The sequence below is a fragment of the Epinephelus lanceolatus genome, chromosome 23 (assembly GCF_041903045.1).
Source record: "Epinephelus lanceolatus isolate andai-2023 chromosome 23, ASM4190304v1, whole genome shotgun sequence".
Taxonomy (NCBI): Eukaryota; Metazoa; Chordata; class Actinopteri; order Perciformes; family Serranidae; genus Epinephelus; species Epinephelus lanceolatus.
This window is the reverse complement of record NC_135756.1, coordinates 3,833,425-3,858,716: the sequence shown is the minus strand read 5'-3', so window position 1 is coordinate 3,858,716 and position 25,292 is coordinate 3,833,425. Positions and strand designations below refer to the sequence as shown.

The window sequence follows — 25,292 nt, the reverse complement described above, 5'->3', positions numbered from 1 at the left end:
CAAAAACAAAACAGAATTATATGGCTAACAGTTCAAAAATAACCCACATACATTGTTTTCACAGTGATATTAATCAGAGAAAACTAACTCTTGAGATTCTGGAGCCACCAACAGTTTGTAGTTAAACATCTGCTAATCACTTATCAGAGTTGTCATGGCTCCACCAATCAATATATCGATTGATCGTCTCAGAGCCGGTTGTGGACATTTCCTGCTGTCGGCTCAATACAGCAGCCGTGTGTCACATTCCACTGAACTCTGTTTCACATGAAGAAAATTAGACTCTAGGCGTGTTTGATTTGCATTTAAATGGATTTATTGTCCGCTGTCAGTGTGACGGGCGGAGACGTGATCACATGATCAAACTGTGGGCTTTTTTTTTCTGTGAGAGGAGATCAGGAGTCTGGATTTTATTCTGCTGCCTGGATGTGGGATCAGAGTTCGTGAATGTGATTGTTTTCTGCTGTTAGACGAAGGAGCTGTGATACTAACAATCAGCACTTAATATGGAGACTGAACAACGGAAGCATTGATTATCTGTAGCATCAGGTGTTATTGATTAACTATCAGTCTGTCATTTATGAATTTATGTAAAGCAGATAGCAGCAGATGAGTGTTTAAATCCTGTGAGACGATATGACAGCTGATTGTTCAGGTTACTTGTACTCAGGCTACACAAACCCAAAATACACTTCATTCTTTTTCATTCTTGCTTCAACTTAAACCATCATTAAAGTTGGCAATAAAAGTTCGTCAAAGGTTCGTTCTTGACCTTAGAAGCAGTAGTGGACAAAACAGTCTCACCTCAAGCTTCATTTATCAGCTGTTCTGGAGCTTTCAGTCATGTCAGTCCTCCACAATGTGCAGTGGTCAGGAAATGTAGATGTTTGGATTTCCACGGATGACGAGCCGTTAAAGATCAAAATGTTAACGTAGACTGTATACAGTAATAGATGAAAAAGCCACCATGATGGCACCCATTGGTTTGTGGAGTTCTGTTTTGAAGCCTTGAGTCTGGCGTTTTGACCATTGCCATCTTGGATTTTTGGAGCCAGAGGTGATCATATTTGGACCAGATTGTGGCGATAACCTCAATGCTAGGTGCTAGCTTGGTTAGCTTGGTTACGTTAAATGTGTTACGTGTTACGTGAGGAACCACTTTCCGATTATTTCGTCACTTACTAAAGATGCTTCATGATCTAAAAGTGAAACAGCTTGATTTATTATCAGAATAAAACCAGTTTAGATATCTCTGATAGAAATTAGCAAAAACAAAGCTTCTGCTTCAGTTGCTAAAATTAGCTTTCAGCTACAATATTAGCGTGACACCTGAGATTGTACTATCTTTCTGTCTGTTTGACACTTTCGCCCTCGACCAGAGTGTTGGACAGACTCATTCTCTATGTGAACATGGCAAACTAACATGCTAAATGTTAATGGGACTTGTATTAAAGGTGCAGCGTATAACGCTTGGCCACATTCTCCAAATTAATGATGGGCACCAACAGCAGGGCAAGAATACACAAAATTCGACCGGTCAAACTAATTCTGCTATCTTATAATCTTTTGGTGGCATCAGTCTGTAGTTTACGTTAAAGGTTGCTTTGCTCTCGTTTAGCAAGTCCATAGTAGCTGGGAAACAGCCGGATTAAAAACACATAGTAACCATTGACGGCTTTGGATTGTTTTTTTGATAAGATGTTTGTTGTCATTGCAGTGTTGTTAGTGCATTGTGTGTCTCCGATTTTGACTTTCGGACCACAGGTTAAGATCAGATCAGACTGGACCGGACCAGACGTACCAGACAGGACAGGACTTTATTCATCTCACAGCGAGGAAATTTGCAACATTACAGCAGCAAAGGGACTCAGTATCTTGTTCTGGACATATTTTGGCTTTGACCATTGCCTGGATTTAGACGATTAAGATCATAGACTTGAATGAGTGATAAAGTTTAAACCTGCTTGCTAGCTTAGCCTAGCTAGCTTAGCTTGGCTGCACACTGCTGTGAATCGGCTGACCTAACCACACCTGCATCGTATGTGTCATCGTAACATCACACTAACGAAGCAGGATAGGACCAGTAAAGGCTGTTCCAACTACGTAGATTGCTGGAAAAAAGTTTTTTAGTTGATGAACATGTGTACGACAGTCAAAACAATCTGTCCGATCCCTGCACTTCCTCCCCCTTTGGAGACTTAAGATTCAAAACAACAGTGATCTGGGTGTAACTTGAGATTTTAGGGGCCAAAACTAGAAACTTTAAAAAATATACAAGTATCTAGGAATCACTACATTTTCCGAGGTGCCTTGTTTTAAGTTTCAGTCTGTATCGTGAAGTTGCTGAAGTACTTCACATTTGTGTTGTCGAAACTCACAGCGCTTTGTCTCTGGAGCAGCTTTTCTCCACCTGCTGATATCCAATATTTAACAAAAGGCTGATATCTCTGTGCCGTATTGCTAAAACATTCATCAATTCAGACCTAATCTGAGCTCTGCAGAGTTCAGGACATGAACCTGACTTTATCAGACCTGTCCTCTTGTGCTCATCTCTGTTTCAACTCAATCTGTGCAAAGTCACAGTTAGATGATCCAGTCCAGGACGAACTTGCGCCACCTCACAATCAGATCCAGGTGGATAGGTGGGTGGATGGTGCGGGTTTTGTCACTCTGATACATATGAGTAACAGAAACACCTCTGGACTGTTTCCCCCGCTGGGTCACAGCCACCGTTCCCACCCCTGCTCTAACAAACAGTGTGTTTCCACACTGTGTTTGCTGGCTGAACCTCCACCTCCACATGTGGGGCAGTGGGGGCTTCGGTCCCAGATGCCCCCCTTTGCCAAACTGCGGGCGAGGGGCCAGACTCTGTCCTGTGTGCCCCTGATGATAAGCTGTCCTGCTGCCAGAGGGAGGGGGGTGGCTTCTGCAGGAAACCAACAACAGCAGCAGAGCCTGGAACAGTCTGTTCACTCAAATACTGTACCAAGAACAGTTGAGTTCTCCAATATATTTCCTTTTTGAGACTTTCTGCTCCCTGTTAATGTTTAAGGTTTTATACTTAATGTCTGTAGCTGTTGTCCAGTCAAAATGTCACATCCTGAGTACCCTTCTCCAGCAAAATTAGCACATATATGCAGGTTTTTAAAAGTGGAAACACCTCCTAAAAATAGGTGATGGACTCCTGTCTTATTGCCAGCGTCACCTTTGACATCATGTGCCAGAAAACAGGTTAGTAAACAGTAGAAAGCAGCACGGAGGCCAATGGAAAATGGTAGAGCAGTTACTTCTTTTTTCATATCTGTTACTGATTCAGTCTCTGTTTCAAATTTGGTGCTGACTAGTTTAAAACAATGGTCAATCGTGCTTGGATGAAGACACACAGAATTTGTGGTATGCCGCAAAAGGGTTGAAAATTAGCACATCGACCCGGGTGTCATGTTTCCATCGCTGCTGTTTTGAGCAGATTAGCAGGAGCTGGTAAATACTTGTGACTACTGTAGAGTCATTTGAAGTGATAGTGAATGACAATTGGAACCTTTCCCACCTAAAGACAAAATCCAGATGTTTGTAGGTGTTAATGGGCTTTTGTCCAGTAGGAAAGGGGCTCAATTTTTCTCCTCCCTCCATTCCTTTCGTTCTTTCTTTCATTCTTGCTTCAACTGAAACCATGAAAATCCTCAAAGTTGGCAATGAAAGTTGAGATTCAAAGGTTAGTTCTTGACAAATCAGTCTGACTACAAGGTCCATTTAGTAGCTCTTCTGGAGCTTTCAGTTCTATCAGTCTTCCACAATGTGCAATCGTCGTGAAATGTACATGTTTGAATTTCCACGGATGATGAGCCCTTAAAGATCAAAATTTGAACATCGGTAGTTCCAAGTTGCCAACTCATAGATCACACATTGGTTTGCGGGGTTCGACTCTGGCATTTAAACCGTCACCATCTTGGATTTTTGAAGCCAGAAGTGACCATATTTGGACAAGAGAGTGGTGGTAACCCTAACGCTAGGTGCTAGCTTGGTTAGCATGGTGCATGTGCAACTATGGTTAACTGTGATGATGCTAATTTTTGCGAATGAAAAACAGGCTTAAAGCTATTAAACAAATTTACTTACTGGAATAACTGAATGGAATAAGTGAATAACTGATCTTTCAGTTCAACCAAACACTGAACAAGACTTTTTTTTAAGAAGGAGAAGAAGACATACTTTATTAATCTCTGAGGGCGTTTGATGCCTCGCCCAAGAAACGAACTGGCACCTCTTCAGCTGCCAGTCCACGCTCCATATTTGGTCCGGATGGGGACCTGAGCCGACGACCCTCCAGTTCCCAACCCAAGGCCCTGTGGACTGAGCTACTGCCGCCTCACAATGTAACAAAACACTTTCATGAACTGAAAACACACTGAAAATGCAACAGCTATGCCTATGCGAATCTGGGGTTTCACCATGGTTACGTTACCTAACCACTGTTGTCGCCATGGTAGCCACTTGTTAACAAACGGCGTCCATCTGTCCCTGAAAGCAGAGTTTAGCTTTAGAGACCAAAACCATTTTTGAACCAGGCTGTAAACATGTTTATTCCTGCAGTCGATGGGGATTGATTTGCACCGGGAGCTAGCCTCAAGTGGCCATTAGAGGAACTGCAGTTGTTGACACTCAGATTGCCATTTAGGCAAACTTTATCTGACCATGAAGATCCGTTTTTGTGATAAAAGGCTTCAGAGCAGCTACTAAATGGACTTGTCTGTGTGATTATATCAGCTTGAGAAATTGGATTCTCGTTGTACGTTCACCTTGAATACTCGAGTACACTTCTTCCTCTCTTTTACTGGTCGTGAGTGCAGGATTTTTAAGGGAATATCTTCTATTGTTGTTTGACTATAGTGAAGGAGATTTTCTTCCATCACTGGGAGGAAAAAGGACAAACTGCAGCCGTCCATCTCCTCAGCACCTTTCAGGACTGAAGGGCCTCGTTGGTAAATGGAGTGTAAACAAAGAAAAACGTCTGGCAGCTGCACTGATGGAAATCTGAACAGCTACTAATGCGTTTTTCAGCAGCCCCGTTATCTCAAAGGCACACTATCAAAACAGAGTACATAATGAGTGTGGATAATCCTGTCGGCCTGCTGGATCTGCAGTAAACAGTGCAGGGCGGACGGATGACCTTAGCTGTGGCCACCGAGCCTTTTAAACTCCTGCAGTGTTTGTTTTTTTAATTCCAAAGAATAAGCAAAGAAAAAACTAACTGATTAATGCACTCTTTTTGCTCTAATGCTACTGAAAAAATACTCAGAGTACCAGTGTCTGTGTACTCAGTTACTTCGTCTGGATGTCATCCATGAAGCCACTCTGCTCTTCCTATCAGCTGACTCTGCGCACAGTGCAGCTGCTGCCGACCTCTGCCAGCTCCTGGTGCTTCAGAGGAGATGACCGGCTCTCTGGTTCCAGCTGACTTCTCTATCTCAAGCACTTTTAACGGGAGCGCTCCCAAAAGTTTCAATTAACACACTCCCTCGGCCAGCAAACAACAGTGGTGATCTGTGTGGAGAGGATCAGCTATCTGTGAGAGTTACACACCGACTCCTGCAGCTCCAGGAGAGAAGCTGATAAATGACTCAACTACTGAGGAAGCACAAAGAAAATCTGTTTTCAATCTATAAAATCAGATTTAAGAAATACAGCGATAGATTTGTGACCTTGAAGCAAGCGCGTGGTCACTGTCTTTCAAGCCAATGGTTTTAATTTTTGGCAGTTTATCTCCCGCACATGCAATCTCCAAGCTACAGAGCTGTAAACTGAAACGGATTTCTTTCAGTCAGAGTCTGCCCTCTGACTATGCTCACGCTACTTTAGTGTAGTAACCAGTCAGTATTGAGTGACGCATGCCTTACGACAATCATTTCTATTTGTCATAGACACTGTGGTGGCGGCTGTGAGAAGCTTACCTTCCAACCCAATCACCAGAGCCTGGTTTTAGGAGCACAGTCCCAGCAGGAAAAGCAGTGATGTCTCAGTAAAAGCATCCCCTTTCGTGCCTTTACTGGAAAGACAGTGACTGGTTGCTACAAAACACCAACATTTGGGTGCTAAAAAGCCACAAGAACATTAATGATTCCCTAAAAAACAACCTGTTTTGTTTCTTACCTGTCTCCAACAATGGACTGCAGTTGTCTGCAGCTCAGCAGGTGTCTCGCCGAAGTGTTCATTCACTATGCAACTTTAAAAACATTGATGTGATACATATTAAAAGTGCAAAAATTAGCATGTTTTTGGTTTGCAGAGAAGTGCAATGCCAATGTTTTCCTCTGACGACTTCATATTTGTTCTCCACATTTGTCCAAGTATGGTTTATAAAGTTGTCACGTATATAAGTTGACTACCGATAACCTGCACAGCTGCGTCAAACTGCTTCTCTTCTCTTTAGTGGCCATTTTTCTGTGGCAGGTTTTAAGAGACGTAGCTAGCTAGCTATGTGGGGAAAATGACACCACCATTTTTAATCCCACCTAGGACGCTCTGATTGGTTGATTGTTTTGTTTTGTTTGATTGCTGTCTGTGGGTGAAAGCAAACTTTTGGACGTAGCGTAATCAATGATTAAGTTTCTCTTTTCACTTTCCTACCTTTTCCAGTACGCTCTGCACTCTGAGAGTGTGGTGCATCAATAATCGAATGGTGTACAATCCAACAGAGCACCTTATGAACGATCCATCTCCAAAAATAGAAAATCAAAACGTGGCGGCAGATGTTTTAACCGTGGTGGGCCGCCACAAATACATGTATATGTGGGAAACCCTGCTAACTAACTTTAATTAATGCCGTAGCAATGACTTAGTAACGTCACGGCAACACTTTGGTAACACCCTAGCTTTGAAAATACAAACACCCAACAAGTCATCAGCCAGAGGATCGCTTCTAGACAAATATCCCTGAGTTTAAGAGTGGCCGCCACATGGACAGATACATTTTTCAATCACGAGTACACAAAGATGGTGGTGATTTGCACCACTTTGATGTGCACCAGCTCAGAATGGGGAGAATATGCCTAATCATCTCTCAGAGGGGAGTTAACATGTAGCTTCAAAAAATTGGGCATGCATCAGAAAGCCCATTTCCCCTCATCATCATGGCGTCCAGTCATCATTAGAGTGGCTCTGCGAGGATGAAAGGTGAGCGGCGAGTGGACGCTGATGAAAGCCGCTGCGTCTGATTAAACTCTGTATGGAGAAAACGGCTCGTTATACAAAGTTATTAACATTTCCTCTCACAAATTTTACCTTATCGTGTCAGTGTGTCACCCAAAGTCTTCCTCCATGATCCACCAGCGATTCGTCTTGTAGCTTCATGCTGATTGATTCAGACACCTTACACAGCTCTCTCTGGGGTGGCGTTGATGCCGAGCAACATATAAAACCACTCCTCAGGAGTCTTTTATTTGTCAGGAAAGAAGAAGAAGAAGAAGCAGCTTTCAACCGATTACTCTGCTCGGCGTTAGACAAGACAAATGTGTTGAAGAATTAGAGGCACTCTTTTTGTCTCTGTGGTGTTTTCTTTTGCACCTTGCGTACATTAGAGAGACCTCCTCACGTCTGAAAATCCATACCTGAGGGGCTGTAATGGCGTGTATGTGCAATCAAGTCCTCCCTTACAGGCACTTGTGTGATCCTGTGGGTGACGGGGACGACGCCGTTTGGCAGCCGGCCCGCATGTCATTAGAAAGAACTGAAGAGAAGCAAAGCAGTCATAGTAAATGTTCAGTCTCACAAAGCCCTCCAGTTTTTTAGGATTTTAACCAGAGTGTGGAACCGGCAGGAGTTAATTCAATATGTGTTGAGACTATCTGACGTTTTGAGGAGCCCTCTTCTTAGCCGTCCTCACCAGAGTCAGATGAGATGGAGATAAATGGATGTTAGTTTAGTCTCTGTTCATCCAGTAAAGAGATATATCATTACCTTCGACTCTCAGACCTGAAGTGTCTATTTTACTACAAGATAAGTCCCAGAAGATCATTTAACAATGCTGGTTTGAAGTTATTTCCAGAGTCCTCAAAGACTCTTTTAGCCACTTGGATAAAACTAAATATTTCACTAGCTGCATGATAAAAAAAAAAAGATTTTTAGGCACTTTCACAACCAATCCTGGATTTCTAAGGCTGATAAAAATATTTTAGATTATTCATCTGATATATATATATATATATATTTTGACATAAATGCTAAACAAACTTTTTGGGAACAACCCCTGAAAAGTGGTTATTTGTTACCAAAATATATACAGAAAAAATAGACTCATTGGTGCTCTCTGATGGACCTGATATGGACCAATGATATCTGGGATTTATCTAATAACAACATAAAAAACAGGGGCTGATCCAGGATGTATGTAGCCTATAGATGTATTGTTAAATCTGGATACCGGAGATGATGAAGATGAAGATGGTGCCTGTTCAGTCCAATGAGAACTGCTTAGCAGGCACAAAAAATAAGTTTCTAGCTTCCAGGTTTACTTCCAGGGTATGCCACCCTCAGAATACGTGTAGTAGTGTTTCTCCACCTGGCTTTGCCCGCAGGTACCACTCGGCTCATATATAATTATCACATCACAGATTTTTAAATGACTTTCCCTAACTTGAGGAAAGTTTTAGAAATATAAAACCTCCATGGATAAAAGAAATCACTATAAAGAGTTATAATTGGCCTTGTTTGCAGTTCAAGGTGTCCTCTTTGAGTACTATGGTCTATGGGGGAAAATGCTGTGATTGATAAATGATTTTTTTGCTGCTATACCGCCTACTGGATAAAATTGGAAGCAAGGCCTGATGTAGCCTAGCTTAGCACAAAGACTGGAAGGAGAAAGAAACTGCTGCTAGCCTAGCTCCGTCAAGTAAGAAAAAAAATGCGCCTTCCAACAATTCCAAAGCTGATTGGTCAATTGGTGACTCCAGGGATCAGCTGTTATCAAACCTGGCAACTCTATAATGGACTTAAATATATTAAGGACTTTTTATTCGGTTTTATGTCTGGGTTAGGAGTTTTAAGTGGTAAATACCCCTCAAAATATTTTTGCGATTATTCTGAAAAACACCTCTGTGTTAACTCCTTTTAACTTGTGTTTTCAATTAAGGGACAAAGTAATTAGTGGCCTTTTTACTTGGCAAAAGTTATGAGGTTAGACCATGGATGTATAAAGAGAACTGGATACAGCGTTGGGGATGGGGTTCATTCCTGTGAGAGCTGCACAATGGTGCATGGAACCAAAAAATTCTACTTCCCGGGCATAAAATGACCAGGACCTTCCGTGTCGTTGGGTACATAGAGCAGGCGCACTAGAGATTTCCTCCGGCTGGGTGGCTAACTTCCTGTTTAGCCCTCGGCTAACTTGAATGGGGATAAAATGATTCAATCAAGACTTGAGAAATGTTATCAAGCCGGATGGATTAAATCCTGATACTGAAACATGTCATTTTATGATGGTTGTGATGCCATAGAAATGTATTCAGTGATATACTTTCTTTCACAATGTACGTCTACGGGGAAAAGTCTTTTTGGGGCCTCATGGCGTTGACAACTGTTACATGTTTTGGTCACTATGTAAAATTTCCTCAAAGCTTGGCGCTCTTTCTGGGCATCACAGGAGAAAAAGAAATTAGCCTTCTGACAACTCCAAAGCAGATTGGTGAGATTTGTAGACAGTAGAGTTACAGAGCTCAGACTATATAATGGACTTATATACATTTAATGTCTGATTAATGGGTTTTGTGTATGAGTTCATGAGTTCTCAGATTATCCAGTTACCATGAAAAGCACCTCTGAGATTGCCCATTTTTAATTATGGTTTCAGTTATGGTGAAAATTAATTGGCAGCTTTTTTACTTGGTAAAATTAATGAAGTTAATGCTGGGTAAAAAATATAACACATTCAAACATATTAAAGGTTTTTAAAGGGGGTTCTGCATTGTAAAGGGTTTTTATGATGCAAAAATCTCTTTAAGATTTATTGAATAGCATTAAAGGAATCCCTGAATTGAATAAGACTTTTTAAAGGTATAAATTAATGGGTTGCTTCCATGCTACTGTAGGCAATATTGTATTTATTACTTGTTAAACACCTTAAAAATACAATTTATCTTTTGATCCATTAATCCATGGATCAATTATTCTCAAAAAATGGTTAAATTGGCAAAATGAATGAGGTTAGACCTAAATATTGGGCAAAAATATAACATGCAAACATATTAAAGGTTTTTAATAGGGTTCTGCATGGTAAATGGATAGTAAATCCCTTAAGATTTACCGAATATCATTTGAAGTCATCCCTTAATTGGATAAGACTTCTTAAAGGTATAAATTAATGGATGGCTTTCATGCTACTGTAGGCGATATTACATTTCATAGGTGTTAGACACCTTAAAAATACCGTTTGTCTTCTAGTCCATGAGTTATTCTCTAAAAGTTCCTTAATTATATTATTATCAAAGGCTAAATGTAATCATATTTTAGAGATAAGGGCAGGACTTTAGCTCTAAGATGTAGCTTAAATGCTAACGTCTGTTCATTGAAAAGTATAAAACATGTAAATCCGACAGTTTGAGTTTTTGGAAGGAGGGTTTCGCCCCCATTTTCTACAGCGTTGGCACACGTCTGAACTCATGAGCTGTGTTCAGTCAGGCTGCATTTTGTTGACTTATTTAAACCTGTAAATGTTTTAAGACCTTGTTTTTTTCTCCATCTCTGGAGCTGGAGTTTGTTTCTGCTCTGTAGATATTTGATTAGAAGATGTGATCTGTCTCTGGATGTGGGCTGACTTTGTTTGTTGTGGCCGTAACCTGCGTCATTTCTTGGATTTTTGGATGTTTTGCTGATGAAATGTTAAAGCATTCATGAATCTTGAAGTCCTGCGTTGCATCAGTCGGGAGCAGAGTGTATTTCTTATTTAATCTAATTCCAGGTGGCTTTAAAAAGGTCTGAGAGCATCTTAAATGTGGCTCTCTGATACCTGCTGTGATCACGTTCTGTATTTTCATTCACTTTCTGCTCGGCTCTCTCCGGGAGGGATGAGTCTCTGCTCTCCAGTCTGGAGAGGCTTTAAATGAGTGACCTTTGAGACAATCAGAGGTGCCCCGGCTCCAACAGACGCTGAATGGCGAGCGGTGGCCCCTGGGTCCTGATGCAGGCGGCTGCTCGGGCTGCCTGTGGATTACATTGATCCCCTGAAACAATGGGGCCCCACCGCGCTCATTGTTGAGGGGGGAATTAATAAATAACAACACTTGAATAAATGCAGGAGAGTCGGGGTTTAATGCTGCACTCTGAGCTTCGGAGGCCTCGGCTGTGAAATCGTTTGTTATAAAAGAGTTTCCTCCTCTTTTGTCTCTGGAAGTGTCGTGGTGAATCTGGGTTACTCTGCTTCTCACACAGTCAGCAGGTTTACACCGTGAAATAAGTCTGAGACACACTTATATAACCACTGATTCATGTCCATGTAGAATGACTGGTGTCCAAGATAAAGGAAGAAAAATCCATCCTTAGACGAGGCGTGAGTGACACAGCAAAATCAAAATACCTGCTAATATAAGAAGAAACTAGAGACATATATATACAGTATATATTTATAAGGACTTGACTGATGCTGGATTTTTGATGCTAAACAGAATCTGATGATGATCAATCAGCCAGTAGTTGCTTTGCAAACAAACACACAGATGTCCATTGTTGTAGTTTATCCTGACTCACTCCCTCAGTCACTGTCCTGCTGCTACAAATACTCACTAGAGTGCCAGATATCGATTAATCCGCTGCTGAAAATAGTCCCCAACAAATGCACTGTGTCCTCCTGTTTGTCTGATGAAAGCTAAAGTGACCAGCTGTTTTGGAAATTTTTTAAACATGAAATTATATGCTTGAGTTTTTTTTTTCAGCCCAATTGCCATAAAATATGTTTTTACATTTTTGTAAACCACAGATTTTTGACATTTGTAGATTATTTTGAAGCAGATTCGTTGACGCTGTGGTGGAGGAGGTTTAGTTAGGTTAAAGGAAATGGCCACTTTAGGATGAAAACACAGACAGTACTTACTGACCCTCCTGCCGACAAGAAGTCCAGTGTAGTTTGTTAATCCACAAAACTCTTTTGGGGTATCAGAGGTTAACAGCTAGCCAGATTTGTCCATACACTTGAAGTGCATGGAACCCACGTCCAAAATCATTTTGAAAATGTAATAAAACTCCACTAATGCATTTCAGAAACGTCAGAACGGCTCGTCCGTCGTAATCCAAGTGCCCTGAAGCCGTGGCATGCAAAATTGACGTGAAAAGATGTAATTTACTCGACTTTTATGGCATAATTTCTCACCATGGCCAGTTAGCCTGCCCTAGCTAGTTCTTGAGTCTCGCACGAGTTGCCATGTAAACACAGCACGCCTGCAGGGCAGGCTAACTGACCACGGTGAGAAATGATGTTATAAAAGTGGAGTAAATTACGTCTTTTCAAGTCAATTTTGCATGCCGCAGCTTCAGGGCACGACGGACGATCCGTTCTGACATTTTTGAAATGCATTAGTGGAGTTTTGTTACATTTTCAAAATGTGGGTTCCATGCCCTTCAAGTGTATGGAAAAATCTGGCTAGCTGTTACGAACCCAACGAGTTTTGTGGATTAAAAACTACACTGGACTTCTTGTCGGCATGAGGGTCAGTAAGTACTGTCTGTATTTTCATTCTAAAGTGGCCATTTCCTTTAAAGCAAAAAAATCAGTTAGTTTTAATAAGGAAAAAATGATGTTTATGTTCCAGACATCTACATTTAGTGTCACGAAAGACCAGGAAAAGAGTGGATAGTTTGCAGAAAGAAAAAAACCAAACAAACCCAGGTTTGGAATACAAAAAATACCAAAAATTTGCTCGTTCCAGCTTCTCGATTGTAAAGATTTGCTGCTTTTCGTCGTCTTATGTGACAGTAAACTGACAATACTTGGGTTTAGGACTGTTTTTTAACTGAAGTGACCGATTTGATGATCTCTTAGGACATTTTGTGGACCAAATGTAGAGATGATTAAGAAGAAAATTGCCTTTGATTGATAGCGGGAATAGTCGTTGCTTATAAGCCTGGACTGCTGTCACACTGTTGGGTTGTAAGATATTGTTACATAGACTCACTCTATCTGCACTGTTTACTCTTAACACTAGAATTTGCACTGACAACTTAACTTTGCTTCATTGAAAGTTATCAACTCTGTTATATCTCATAACTCATTATTTTTACTCACTACATTTGTGCAGTACTGTTGTATTATTGCTAATTGCGCTTTTATTGCTGAGCTGACACGTTCTCTTGTCTTTATTGGCAGAAATTGAATATAATATAATAAGTGTGTTTCCTTTAGTGTATAACCACCTGAAAATAAGAGTTGTGTTTTCGTTACCTTAAATTGAGCCGTTTATATCTACGCAGGGAGCGGGTCCTTGTTTATGGAGATCACCATGTTGTACCGCCATGTTTCTACAGTAGCTCAGAACGGACAAACCAAACACTGCTCTAGATAGGGACATTTGTGTTTTTCACTTCAGCCACCATAGTTAGAAGTCCATTGAAGATGAGAGTGTCAGACAAACACTGATATTTTAACTTGGAAGTGCTTTATTCGGTGCTTTTACCGGTTTTAATCTCCTGGTTCGTTTGTTTTGGAGACAGAGACCTCTGGATAACTCAGCTCCTGGTAAAAACCTCCTTCAGGAACCAAGTTTCAGCTGGTTCCTCACTGCTAGACGCCACTAAATCCTGCCAAATCTTATACAGTGTTCCTTTAACCGTCATATGACTAATACAGTAAAACTGAGCTGACACTGAAAGTAGCAGCAGCCCTGGTTTAATCATAACAACCTGAAGTTTTGTCATTTAAAGAATAAAATGTAGAAATTTGTGGAGTGGAAGCACTTAACACTGACATTTCATTAAAGAGAGTTTCACAAAAGTAATCCCTTGATTTTCCAGCCTTTATTCACAAGGTTTTATTTTTTAGTTGGATTTAATTTTACATCTGTTCAGCTTTAGTAAAAAATCATTACTGAACCTGGTTTAATTTCTGCTCCTGTTGCCTTTATATCAAAATAAGAGTGATTTTATGCAAGAAAGCTGCATCCAGGATCCAGGATTAAGAAATCAAACCTTTAAAACCGCTTTAAAAAGGCTGCGTTAGCCGCAGGAGAATTAGCAGGATCATTTTAGCTGCATAACCTCCTGTTAGCTGGGTAAGATGAAGAAGATTAGGAGTCTTTTTCAGGTGAGGAAATGACGTAGAAAAGATGGAAAAGGTGATTAAAAAGAAGTGGAAGACTCATTGTTGAGCTGATTAGAGCAGAAACTCCTGCACCCCCTGAAAACCCTTAAATAACACCTCCAGTCCACCTTAAGGCTGCGGCCTCCAGCTTGTGTTTTAAGAAGGACTGACTGATTAGTAATGCAGCATCTCAGGCAGCAGTGAGGCCCTAAATGGATGTGTAAACCCCCTGCTTCCTTCACTCCTTCCCCTCACCCCCCTCACAGCACTCTGCCTGGATAATAGAGAGCTCTAATGGTGAGCTTTTTGGAGAGGGGGGAGTGATGGAGGCTTTTTTTCCCACTCAGAAGAAATAAAAATGTGATCAGCTCATTTGGATTAATTCGTCCAAGTCTCTTTTGTGATTTGTAAACTTTTTTTTTCTGTGAAAACAAATGAAGCGGTTGGGTTATTTCCTTCAAACATATACATGCTGTATACGTACTCTACTCTTTCCTTGGCATTTGATGTTGTTTATCAAAGCACCTGCTTCGTTGCTGATGTATTTACAAGGTAATTACTGCGGCGAGCAAGGACACTCGGGTCTGAAAATGCTTTCAAACTGTAAGCCACGTTGCCTGCACAGAAATCCTTTTTTTTTTATATTTTCAGTGGATGCACAAACTGTCTGCCAGAGAAAAAGAAATCCCTCTCCCCTCCCCTCACCCACACAAACACACTGTAGTCGTAGAAAAGCATAAAAAAAAGGCAGTGGCGGGATGAGAAGGGGCAGTGGGATGGAATATAAAATATTTAGAGAGCCTCTTCTTTTCAGTGGTGCGAGGGTGAAGCAGAGGGGAAAGCGAGATGTACTTATCTCTGCTTTGGAAGATGTATTTTTCTTTTCCAGGCTGAAGAGGAGGAGGACGGGTGGGGGAGGGGTCTCAGTGTATGTGTGTGTGTGTGTGTGTGTGTGTGTGTGTGTGTGTGTGTGTGTGTGTGTGATGATGATGAGGCCGGTCTGGTGGGTAGGACTGTAGGACAGCAGCAGTGTGTCTGGCACCGTGTGGACGAAGACGCTCTCAGATCCTGAACTGAGCTGAACTGCTGCCAGGCTGATTCTGTGTTTCACATTAGAGGAGAATAGAGACGCAGTAGAGCTGCTTTCTATTGGCTGCAGCACACACTGACAGTCACTGAGTAAAGGCCTGTAGCTCTGCTGAGAGCAGGTAGTAACGTTAAGTCCTCAGAGACGCTTAAAAGGTAAATCTGTCGTATTTATGACATGTACATATATTTAATATCATTAATATAATATTTATTAAGTAATGATTGATGGTATTTTTTTGGTTTTGAAAGTTTTAACAGAAAATCTTGTAGTATTTTTCATGTTTGTTGTAATTTGTCGTGTCACAGAAATGTAGATATACTGGTAGCAAACCGTGACACAGCAGCAGTAGTACTTAAACACTTGAATTCATTAAAAATACTAGCAGTTGCAGCATTACTAGAAGTAATATAATTGCTATTGACGATGGTAGCAGCATTAAAGTTTCAGCTGCAGAAAAGCAGCAGAATTAATTGTACTTGTATTTGTTGTAGTGGTAGTGGAAACAGCAGCGGTAGTATTAGCAGTAGTAGTAGAAGTGCTACAGGTAGTAGCAACACAGCAGTAGTAGTAGTAGAGGTTGTAGTTGAAGAAAAAGTAGTACTAAGACGTTAACTTGAAGGACTAGTGGTTGCAGCAATGCTAAAAGCAATACAAATAGATTTAGCAGTACTTCTGATGGTGGTAGTCACAGTAGTGAAGTGCTTACAGCAGTAGCAGTCGTAGTTGTAGTGGTAGTGTGAACAGCTGCAGAAGTATTACTTAAAGTCGAAGTAGTATCAGTACTTCTAATGGCATTAGTAGTAGAAGTAATACTGGTAGTAACATAGCAGTAGTAGTAGTTGCAGTTGAAGAAGCAGTAGTAGTACTAACACTTGAATTAAGTTAAAGCACTGATAGCAGCAGTAATAAAAAGTAATACAAGTAGCTTTGGCAGTACTGCTGACAGTGGTAGTAGCTGTAGTAGTAATAAGAGGGGTTTCCATCCACCTATTTTTACTCGCATTTTCAAAAATTGCGGAAAAAAAAAAAACTTGGATGGAAACGTCAGAAATTCAAAAAAAGGCCAAAAATTCGCAAAAAAGTTTTTACGCTTGGAGGGGGTGGATTTGTCAGCGTATCGATAAAAGGAAAATGCGACTTTTTGCTATGGAAACAGGTTTTGCGAATAAACGATGACGTACCGGCACACAGATCCTCAAATGTGGCCTTTGACATACGCAAATGTTTCAGCCAGAGTTCGTGAGTGAAAGGCTGCTGGACAACTACTTCCCAAAAGTCCTTCATACACACAGAGAACGACGCGGTGGTCTCCTTCCAGCTGTTTCCGACAGTACTCTTAACATTAAACTTCTTCTTTGTCGTTTCTTCTTCAAGATGGCTACGTACGCTGTGAATGCTGACAAAATGCTAACCAGAGTTCTCCCAAGAGCCGACAGGTTTATCAGGAATCCGTCCATGGACAGTTGTTGAGTGTCAGTTGAGTGTGTTGTTGTTTGCAGTGGGCATAAGACGCTCTCTTATGACGTCATCTCATGGCGCACTCTTCTTCTACGGGGGTGTTTTTATTTTGTTCATTTTTCACAAGAAGCGCATTTTCACAAAATTCGCTTTAAAAAATTTCGATACGTTTGGATGCAAACCCGCTATAGTGTCAGTTGCAGTAGATGTTAGCAGCAGTAGCAATTTACTTGTATTTGTTGTGGCAGTCATGAAAACAGCAGTAATAGCATTACTTAAAGTAGAAGTCTTAGTAACAGTAGTTGTAATGGCATTAGCATTGGTGGTAGACGTACTACAGGTAGTAGCAACACAGCAGTAGTAGTAGTGGCTGCAGCTGAAGAAGCAGTAGTACTGAAAGTAATAGCCTACCATTAGCTTTAGCAGTGCTACCTTTGATGGTGGTAGTAGCCATAGTAGTAAAAGTTCCAGTTGAAGTGTTTGTAGAAGTTACTGGCAGTAACACTTATAAGAACAGCACTAGTAGTATTACTTATATTAGAAGTAGTAGTGACAGTAGTTGTAATGGAAAAACATAACCAGTAGTAGAGAATGCTTGAACTTACAGTAACACCAAGAACAGTAATTATGTTAACATTGTGGTTACTGTACTCAGTGTTACTGTAATTTAAAGCATTCTCTGGCACAGGACTTTCCTTTGGGATCCATAAAGTTCTGTTGAATTGAATTGAATAACACGAGTACTGGCAGCAACAGTAGTACTAACACAATAGTGATAATAGCAGCTGGAGAAGCAGTAGCGCTAACGCCTGGGATCCACTGGCGTTTTTTGTGTCCGCCGTGACGCTTATGCCTATTCATTTCCTATGGATTGCGTCAAACCGTTGCTGACGTCCCCACAAAGCATTTTGGTTAGGCGGCGCAGCCGTTTGAGCAGCTCCGGTGCGTCCAAAAGTTGACCGCGACTCAACTTTATGCAAATTAACCCATCAGACGCGAGGACACTATCCAATGGGGAGCAAGCTTGGTGGTGGTCTGTCGTGAAGTTTTGTTTACTTTCCCTCTCTGGAACAACATGGCAATGGAAGATAAGCTAATCGTAGCAGTGGCGAGAGCTTTCCTATAGTAGCCGCATCCATCTGTATTTCCGCATATTTCCGGGCTCCGCCTCCAAAGCGTCTTTTTCAGGGTAGGCCAGCGTTGCCAGGTGTACGATAATTATCATATTTGTACGATAATTTGGCCCTCTGTACCATGTACGAACAATAATCCCAAAAAAGGCCAAATGTACGATAATTTGACCATTTCATGAATGTGTGGTTGTAATCAGTATGCCAGAGTTTTTTTGTGAGCCAATCGCACTTTGCTTAGCATGAGATACGGGTGACGTTTGTCTCTGAACAATGAGCACGATTGGCTGAATGGTCAGCTGTACCCGCCCCACGAGGCGCTAGGACCCGTCAGGAAGTCGAGCGAGAATGAGATTCAAAACAGAAGAAGAAGAAAAACAGAAGCAAGGAAAATGGAAAATAAAGTAAACACTAGAGTGACTATATTTAAGCAATATCACATGAGAGGGAGTGATGTTGTAATGTATATTGTCACGGCTGTGATTTGGTCATAGGCATGAGGCTGCAGGCCGAGTGCCACAGCCGTGAGGATATACAGTAACGTTACAACATCACGACCTCCAGTGTGATATTGCTTTTATACAACAGGTCAACAACAGCTTAAACAGCAATGCTGAGTAAGGAAATGTTAACAAAAGGTGATGAAATAAATTATTTAAGTATATTATGTAGCTCCGCAAAAACAAACATTTCTCCCGGTCTGTTGCCGGGCAACGCAGCACACACACCAGGAACTCACGAGCTACTTTGTATTTACATTGATCTGCAACTGTGTAACTTCGTCCAGTTCGGCTGATGAAACGTTGGCAAACCTGGATGTTGGCACGGCTGGATTCAGCTTCCACTCTCCCTCATCCTCATCAGTACCTCATCAGATGATCGTTGATAATTCCAGACCGTGTTTGCTTAATTTTTGCTCCTCTCCAGTTTGTCGAGGTCGGCTGATGTTACACAAACACACCTGGAGGTCTGCACAGAAGAGTCCTGGCTTTCCTTTTCCTCGTCCTCTCCTGACGACCTCTGATAATTGAATTCAAATGTAATTTTGGAGAAAATATCCATCTTCTTGGTGTAACGCTATAGTGTCAGTTTGTGTCAATGTAGCGAGTGTGACAGCTGGTTAATTAACACTTGTATTTCTATATTTATAACACCTGTAAGCGGAGTGATTTTACTGTTCCATGTCCCAGTGATGTTATACTCTATATCAGCACTCACGGACGGAATGGCTCTCGTCCAGTCAAATTACTCGGTCGAAACTAACTGTTGTATAATTGCCTATAGCGCATCAATAGGATTGTTATTTTGGTTATGACAGATGTACGATAATTTCCCTCAAAATATGATAATTTTGAGTCTCTGGTACAATAATCCTACATTTCCCACCTGGCAACGCTGGGGTAGGCATCGCGTCCGGCAATGATTCTTGGTGACACCAGTGGATCTGAGGTGTAACACATTTGTAGAAATAGTGTCAGTTGAGGTTAATGTTGGCAATAGTAATAGTATTACTTGTAGTTGTAATGGCATTAGCATTGGTAGTAGAAGTAATACTGCCAGAAGCAACACCGCAGTAGTAGCAGCAGCAGTACTAAAAGTAATAGCCTACCATTAGCCTTAGCAGTGCTACTGTTGGTGCTGGTCATAGCAGTAGCACTAAAAGTAACAGCTGAAATGTTTGTATTTGTTGTGGTCGTGGTAGTAACACTTGTAAGAACAGTAGTAGCAGCTGTAGTAGTATTACTCACATAAGCAGTAGTAGTAACAGTAATACTGGTAGCAATACTAGTGCTAACACAACGGTAATAGTAGAAGCAGTTGCAGCAGTTGTAATACTAACAGTAGTTGTAATAGTCACAGTTTGGGATCGATCTAATAAATATTTTTACTCACATCAGAGTGTGACCGTACCTGTAGCAGTAACACTATCTGTACTAGTATTTTCAGTGGTAGCGGAAGCAACAATGGTAGCAGTAATACTCGCAGTAGAAGTGCTGTTACTAGAGTTACTAGAGTTGATCATGTAGGAGTACTACTTAACGGCAGTAGTGGCAGTAGTTGGAGGTGAAGTACTACTGCATGCAGCAGTATTAGCTGTAGTATAAAATACTAGTATTGTTAACAGTAGTAGAAGCTGTACCAGTATTAGTAGAGGTGGTAGTAGTTGTAGTGACTGTAGTGATTGTAGTAGTATTTGAGGTACTAAACATCTCAGTTTTCTTTCTTTCAAAACAAACTGTAATATTTTCTGTGCACAAATTGCTCCTCAGATGTTGCTGTGAGTACTCTGCGTACTCTGAGTACTGCTGATGGTAGCTGTAGTAGCAGAAAGCAGTGCAGTGTGTACAGATACTCTGACAGTGTTTCCTCTCTCTGTCTCTGCAGAAGCTGGCAGTCAGAAGTTGTCCTGTAGGGTCGACTAAGCCGCTGTCTCTCATCAAGCCTCCCAGCCAGGGTATTGCCATCTCCGTGGTGCCGGCCAAGGCTCCCGTTTCCATGGTGACCGCACACATTAACGGACAGAAGGCGGCGAGCTCGGAGCCGCTGCAGACATCCCCCATCAACCTCCAGACGGGCGGCAGGGTGGCGGCCGCTGGAGTCCACCCGTTCAGCAGCAGGAGAGCCGGAGAGCTGCCTCCCTCTCAGGTAAAGACGCCCTCTGACATCACAACACCTGGAACACCTGCAGGGAGGGGGAGGGGCTAACTCACCTGCTGGGGGATGATGTGTGAAGTCCTGGAGACACTGAAACAGGGAACGATCAGTAATAACATCTGCTCCATCCATCATTTCAATAGTTAACTTGCTGCACAAATAATTAAAGGTGCACTCCACCGTTTTTACACGTCTGCCGGTCCTGTTCAAGACTGTAGGTGTCATGTTTCTGTGGCTCTTTAGGAGCTTTGTCATGTTTGTTTGGGTCGTTTCAGGTAAAACATGAATAGTTTTATGATGTGATGACATGACCATGCAAACATTAGTTGGACGCTGATGGTCCGATGCCAAAAACAGCAACGTGGTCATGAGGCAGACGGTGATGTGGTTTCCACATCCAGTAATGGTCCAGTCAGAACCTTTCCTAGAAAACTCCAAATATTGATCATATTTTTGCCATGACAAAAGCAATAATATGTTGTTGTTTATTTTATACAACAAATGCTAGTGTTACTTATATAAAATTGATGTATAGCTACATGTAAATATTTTCCATCTCATCGTTCAAACCTGTGGTGTTTCTAGAGTCCCCGACACACCAAGCAGACGTTCAGCCGTCGGTCAATGTCGGGCTGTTTGTGAACATCTACCGCCCTTGTCGGTGTGATGTGTCCTGCAGCGTCGGCCCTCTTTGGCGCTGGTTGGCTTTTTTACCACGGGTTTAACATGCTGAATCAGCACTGCAGAGCCCATCGGGGATTGAAAGCCTACAGTCAACTGTCGGTCAAAGTTGGGCCATTGGTGAGTGTATGCCACGGTGTGTTGCGCACTGCTGGCCCTTGTCGACGCTAGTTGACTTTTCTTTTGCCGTCTGCAACTACACATCCCAAGCTTAAGTCAAGAGGGAGTGGTCAAAACAAAGTTGTTATACAAGGCGAAATTATTTTTTTAATCCATTGGGCTCTGTAGCAGAAACGTTTCTTAAAGGTTTGTGATATTTTTCACTGCTGCACGGTAAATACGTTCTGTACTTTCAACACTGGATCGCGTTGTTAATGTGCTAACTGGCTAACTAGCATCAAGACGATGTTCTGGCTTCCCTTTTTGAATGAGAATTACAGTGAAATGGTGGTGCAGTGGTTAGTGTTTTTGCCTCACTGCAAGAGGGTTCCTCGTTCGAACCCAGGGTGAGGGATCCCTGCTGTGAGGAGTTTACATGTTCTCCCCGTGTCAGCGTGGGTTTCCTCCAGGTGCTCCAGCTTCCTCCCACAGTCCAGAGACATGCAGGTTAATTTGTGACTCTAAATTGGCCGTAGGTGTGTTAAGGAGTGGGGAGGGGCAACTTTTTGGCTGAGACATGGCGACGTGAGGCGACGCAGCAGGGGGCTGCACTGAGAATAAACTTGTGTGGTGTCTTGGTGATCAGCGAGCTTTAAATCAGACTTCTTGTTTGTATTTCACCTTCTACATGGAGCTGTAAAGTGTAGCAACACTTGATGTTATTTTGTCGTTATATTGTTACACTCAGCTCTGATTGGGCAGTTATTTTATCGTGTTGCAGCTATAGTGTTCATTTCCTGAGCAACAGCTTGTCGCAGTTTTATCGCAGATAGTTAAGGTGTTGCTGATCTGTGTTTTTTCCATTTTGTCTGAAGTTATTTTACACAGCAGAAAACACTCATGTTTGTGTGATGGTGACAGAGCAAGCATATTTTATTAAAGGCTCAGTTCACATTAAAGACAGCCTGTGGCATCCAGTGTTTTGATTCACGTGTTTAATGTAGTGTGGAGGGAGGTGGCTGATGGGAAACAGAGAAGCAGCACTGCTTTAAAATCTGAAGGTTTGATTGTCTGCAGTTTTTATTTCCACCTACTGGTGCAGCAACAGATCAGCATTAAACATCTTATAATCCAGGAAGCAAATATAACGTCACTCGTCTGTAATGTGTGATGTGTGTGACGTGTAAGACATGGTGTGGTTTGGTAAGTTAGAGACAACAGAGGAAAATCTAAATGCTGATCATCCTCTCTGACTCAGAGATGTTGTATTCCTCCTCTGAGTGTCTGTTAGGATTCAGGCCACAGCGTCTCGTCTCCTCCACACTCTGTATTCAGCACCATCACCTCCATCAGCACACAGCCGGGGATCAGAGCTTCACGCTCAACACTGGCAGCCTCCACACTATTACTGTAATTGCACGGCACCATAGAGAGAGGAGGGCCGAGCCTCGGAGGCCCTCAGGCTCCTGCTTTATGATTCCTCCGACCGTCCGGCAGATCTGACTCTCCGTCCGTCAACACGTCTTATATAAGATGGAACGTGTCTGTCAGCAGGAAAGCATCAAATAGATTTTCCCCAAACGCTGCATCAAGACAGAAAAGGCTTCATTTTTCTTTTATTATTTGGTTCTGTGAGCATGACTTAATGAAGTTTCAAAAAATCATCAGTCACAGTGTTCAGCTGCTCAGATCCTGTTTGAAACAGTTCAGTTTCTTGGACTGAGTTCAGGATGAGACGAGTAAAACTCTCACAGGGTTTGATTAACATTACTTTAGGTTATATATCAAAAAAGAAGACATTTGTGTTTCAGATATGCAGTTAAATGTCTTTTAGTGGCAGCTAACAATTAATCTCATTATTTCATTTGTTGAATTCTATTTTCTTTATTAATTGGGTCAGAAACCAGTAAAAATGCGTATCACAGTTTCCCAGAAGCCGGGCTAGCATCTTAAGATATCTGGTTTTGTCCGACTTTCAGTCCAAACACTAAATAAAGTAATTTTACTTTGACGAATAACAGAAAAAACACACATAATGAGACATTTGAGAGGCTGTGTTCACTTAAACGATTAATCGATTGTGAAAGCTGTTGTGTAACCATGTAAACTATAGCTAAAGATTAGGGCTGCACCTGCTGTGGAATTCTGGGCTGATACCAGAGGTTTTTTTTGTCGTTGTTTATTTTGTTTTGTTGTTATTTATTCCCTGTTATTTATTTTTGCTGTTATACTATCTTTGAATAAGCACAGCTTTAATCACACACATTAAAAAACTACCTTTTATATAACCTTTTGCATGAAAAACATAAAAACCTACTGACTGTAGCTTTATAAACATCAACAAATTTCTCCATCTTACAGCCGTATTTATTTGTTTTTCCCCAAAAGTTACATTTTACAAGATAACATTAAACACATCATGAGAACGCTATAATTCACCTTTGGCAGATACTCACTGTAGAGCTTGAACACATCATAATGTTACTCAGTATAACCTCTATCAGCCAGGGCCGTAACGGTACATGTATTTGTGTCGAACCGTTCGGTACGCGACTTTCGGTTTGGCACGACCCTGTACCGAATTATTGGGCGCAGGATATTATTTTATTTTATTTTATTTTATTTTAATTCCGTTTTTGCGAGCCAAACCATTTAAAATATCTAGTTCCCCGACGGACATAATTGAGTGATGGACCGCGTCCGACCGTAAATCTCCGCTTTCGCTTTGTGCAGCGCATTCTCGCATTTTGACAACATGGCAAGTGAGCCTGACGAACCTGAAGACCCACCTGCAAACCTTAAGTCCTCCGTTTGGGAACACTTTGGTTTCAGGGTAAAATACGAAAATGGAAATAAACAAGTGGACAAGACAAAAGCAGTGTGCCGACACTGCAGAACAGTGGTCAGGTATGTACTTGGAAACACGTCTAACATGCTAACGCATCTAAAGCGACACCACCCGAGTTTGAACGTTAACCGGCACGACTAGAAAAAGCAATCTGGTGCAAACTACGATATTGTCGTCGTTTAAAAAGAAAGAGCGTTTCCCTGACCATTGCGCTAAAGAAATAACCAACGCCATTGGAGTTGAGTAAAATTGTTTAAGCTGCACTTTAGATATAAGCATGTTTTGTTTACTGCACTTTAACAAAGTGGGAAAGCTAAGTAAGTTCCTAGTAAAACTGAATCTGAGCAGGCTTTAAAGCTGACCAGCTGCACTATACTTTTTATTTTTATTGAGTAAAACTGTTTAAGCAGAAATGTATATTTATATTTTTCATTCAAAAAATGTGTTAAAAAAACAGCAGGATTTTATTTTTCACTTTTATATTTCTATTTTCATTCAAACAATGTGAAAAAGCAGGATTTTATATATATTTGTTACATTCAACAGTTGTGTAAAAAGAGTTAACTGCTGTGGTGGTATGTTTTAATGAGGTTACAAATAAGTAAAAGATATTTAATAGTTGTCTATTTTTTTCATTACTGTACCAGAAAAAAACGAACCGTGACTTGTGTACCGAGGTACGTACCGAACCGTGATTTTTGTGTACCGTTGCACCCCTACTATCAGCTGTTAGTTGTGGCCATCGGTTGCTAACAGCTAACATTAGCTAGCTTTCCCTTGGCCGACGTCAACATGGATTTGTTGTTCACGATGTAACATTTATCAGGTAAACAAAAAGATTTGCGATGCGTTTACTGTGTCCTTTCGTTTTTAAAGCATCCTGGGGAAGAAACAAACATGTTTTCTGATGTCCCTGATGATGGGACAACAATTGTCTCGGGCCCTGCTTTTTTAGCCTGCGCAAATTTGATGTGACACGACAGAAAAACATTGGCCACTGTATTAGTGAACGTAACTTAAAGGTCCAGACACACCTAACAGACTTCAGAAAACTAT

The 25,292-nt window shown here is 41.4% G+C and overlaps 1 protein-coding gene across 6 annotated transcripts in view; it reads left to right on the top strand.

The window, feature by feature from the left end:
• phf21b (PHD finger protein 21B) overlaps positions 1–25,292 on the top strand; it is a 141,070-nt gene that overhangs the window by 93,428 nt on the left and 22,350 nt on the right. For all 6 annotated transcript variants that reach the window (XM_033614948.2, XM_033614947.2, XM_033614946.2 and 3 more), the window contains one exon: positions 20,339–20,599. In XM_033614948.2, the coding sequence (XP_033470839.2) occupies positions 20,339–20,599 (261 nt within the window). The remainder of the gene's footprint in view (positions 1–20,338; positions 20,600–25,292) is intronic.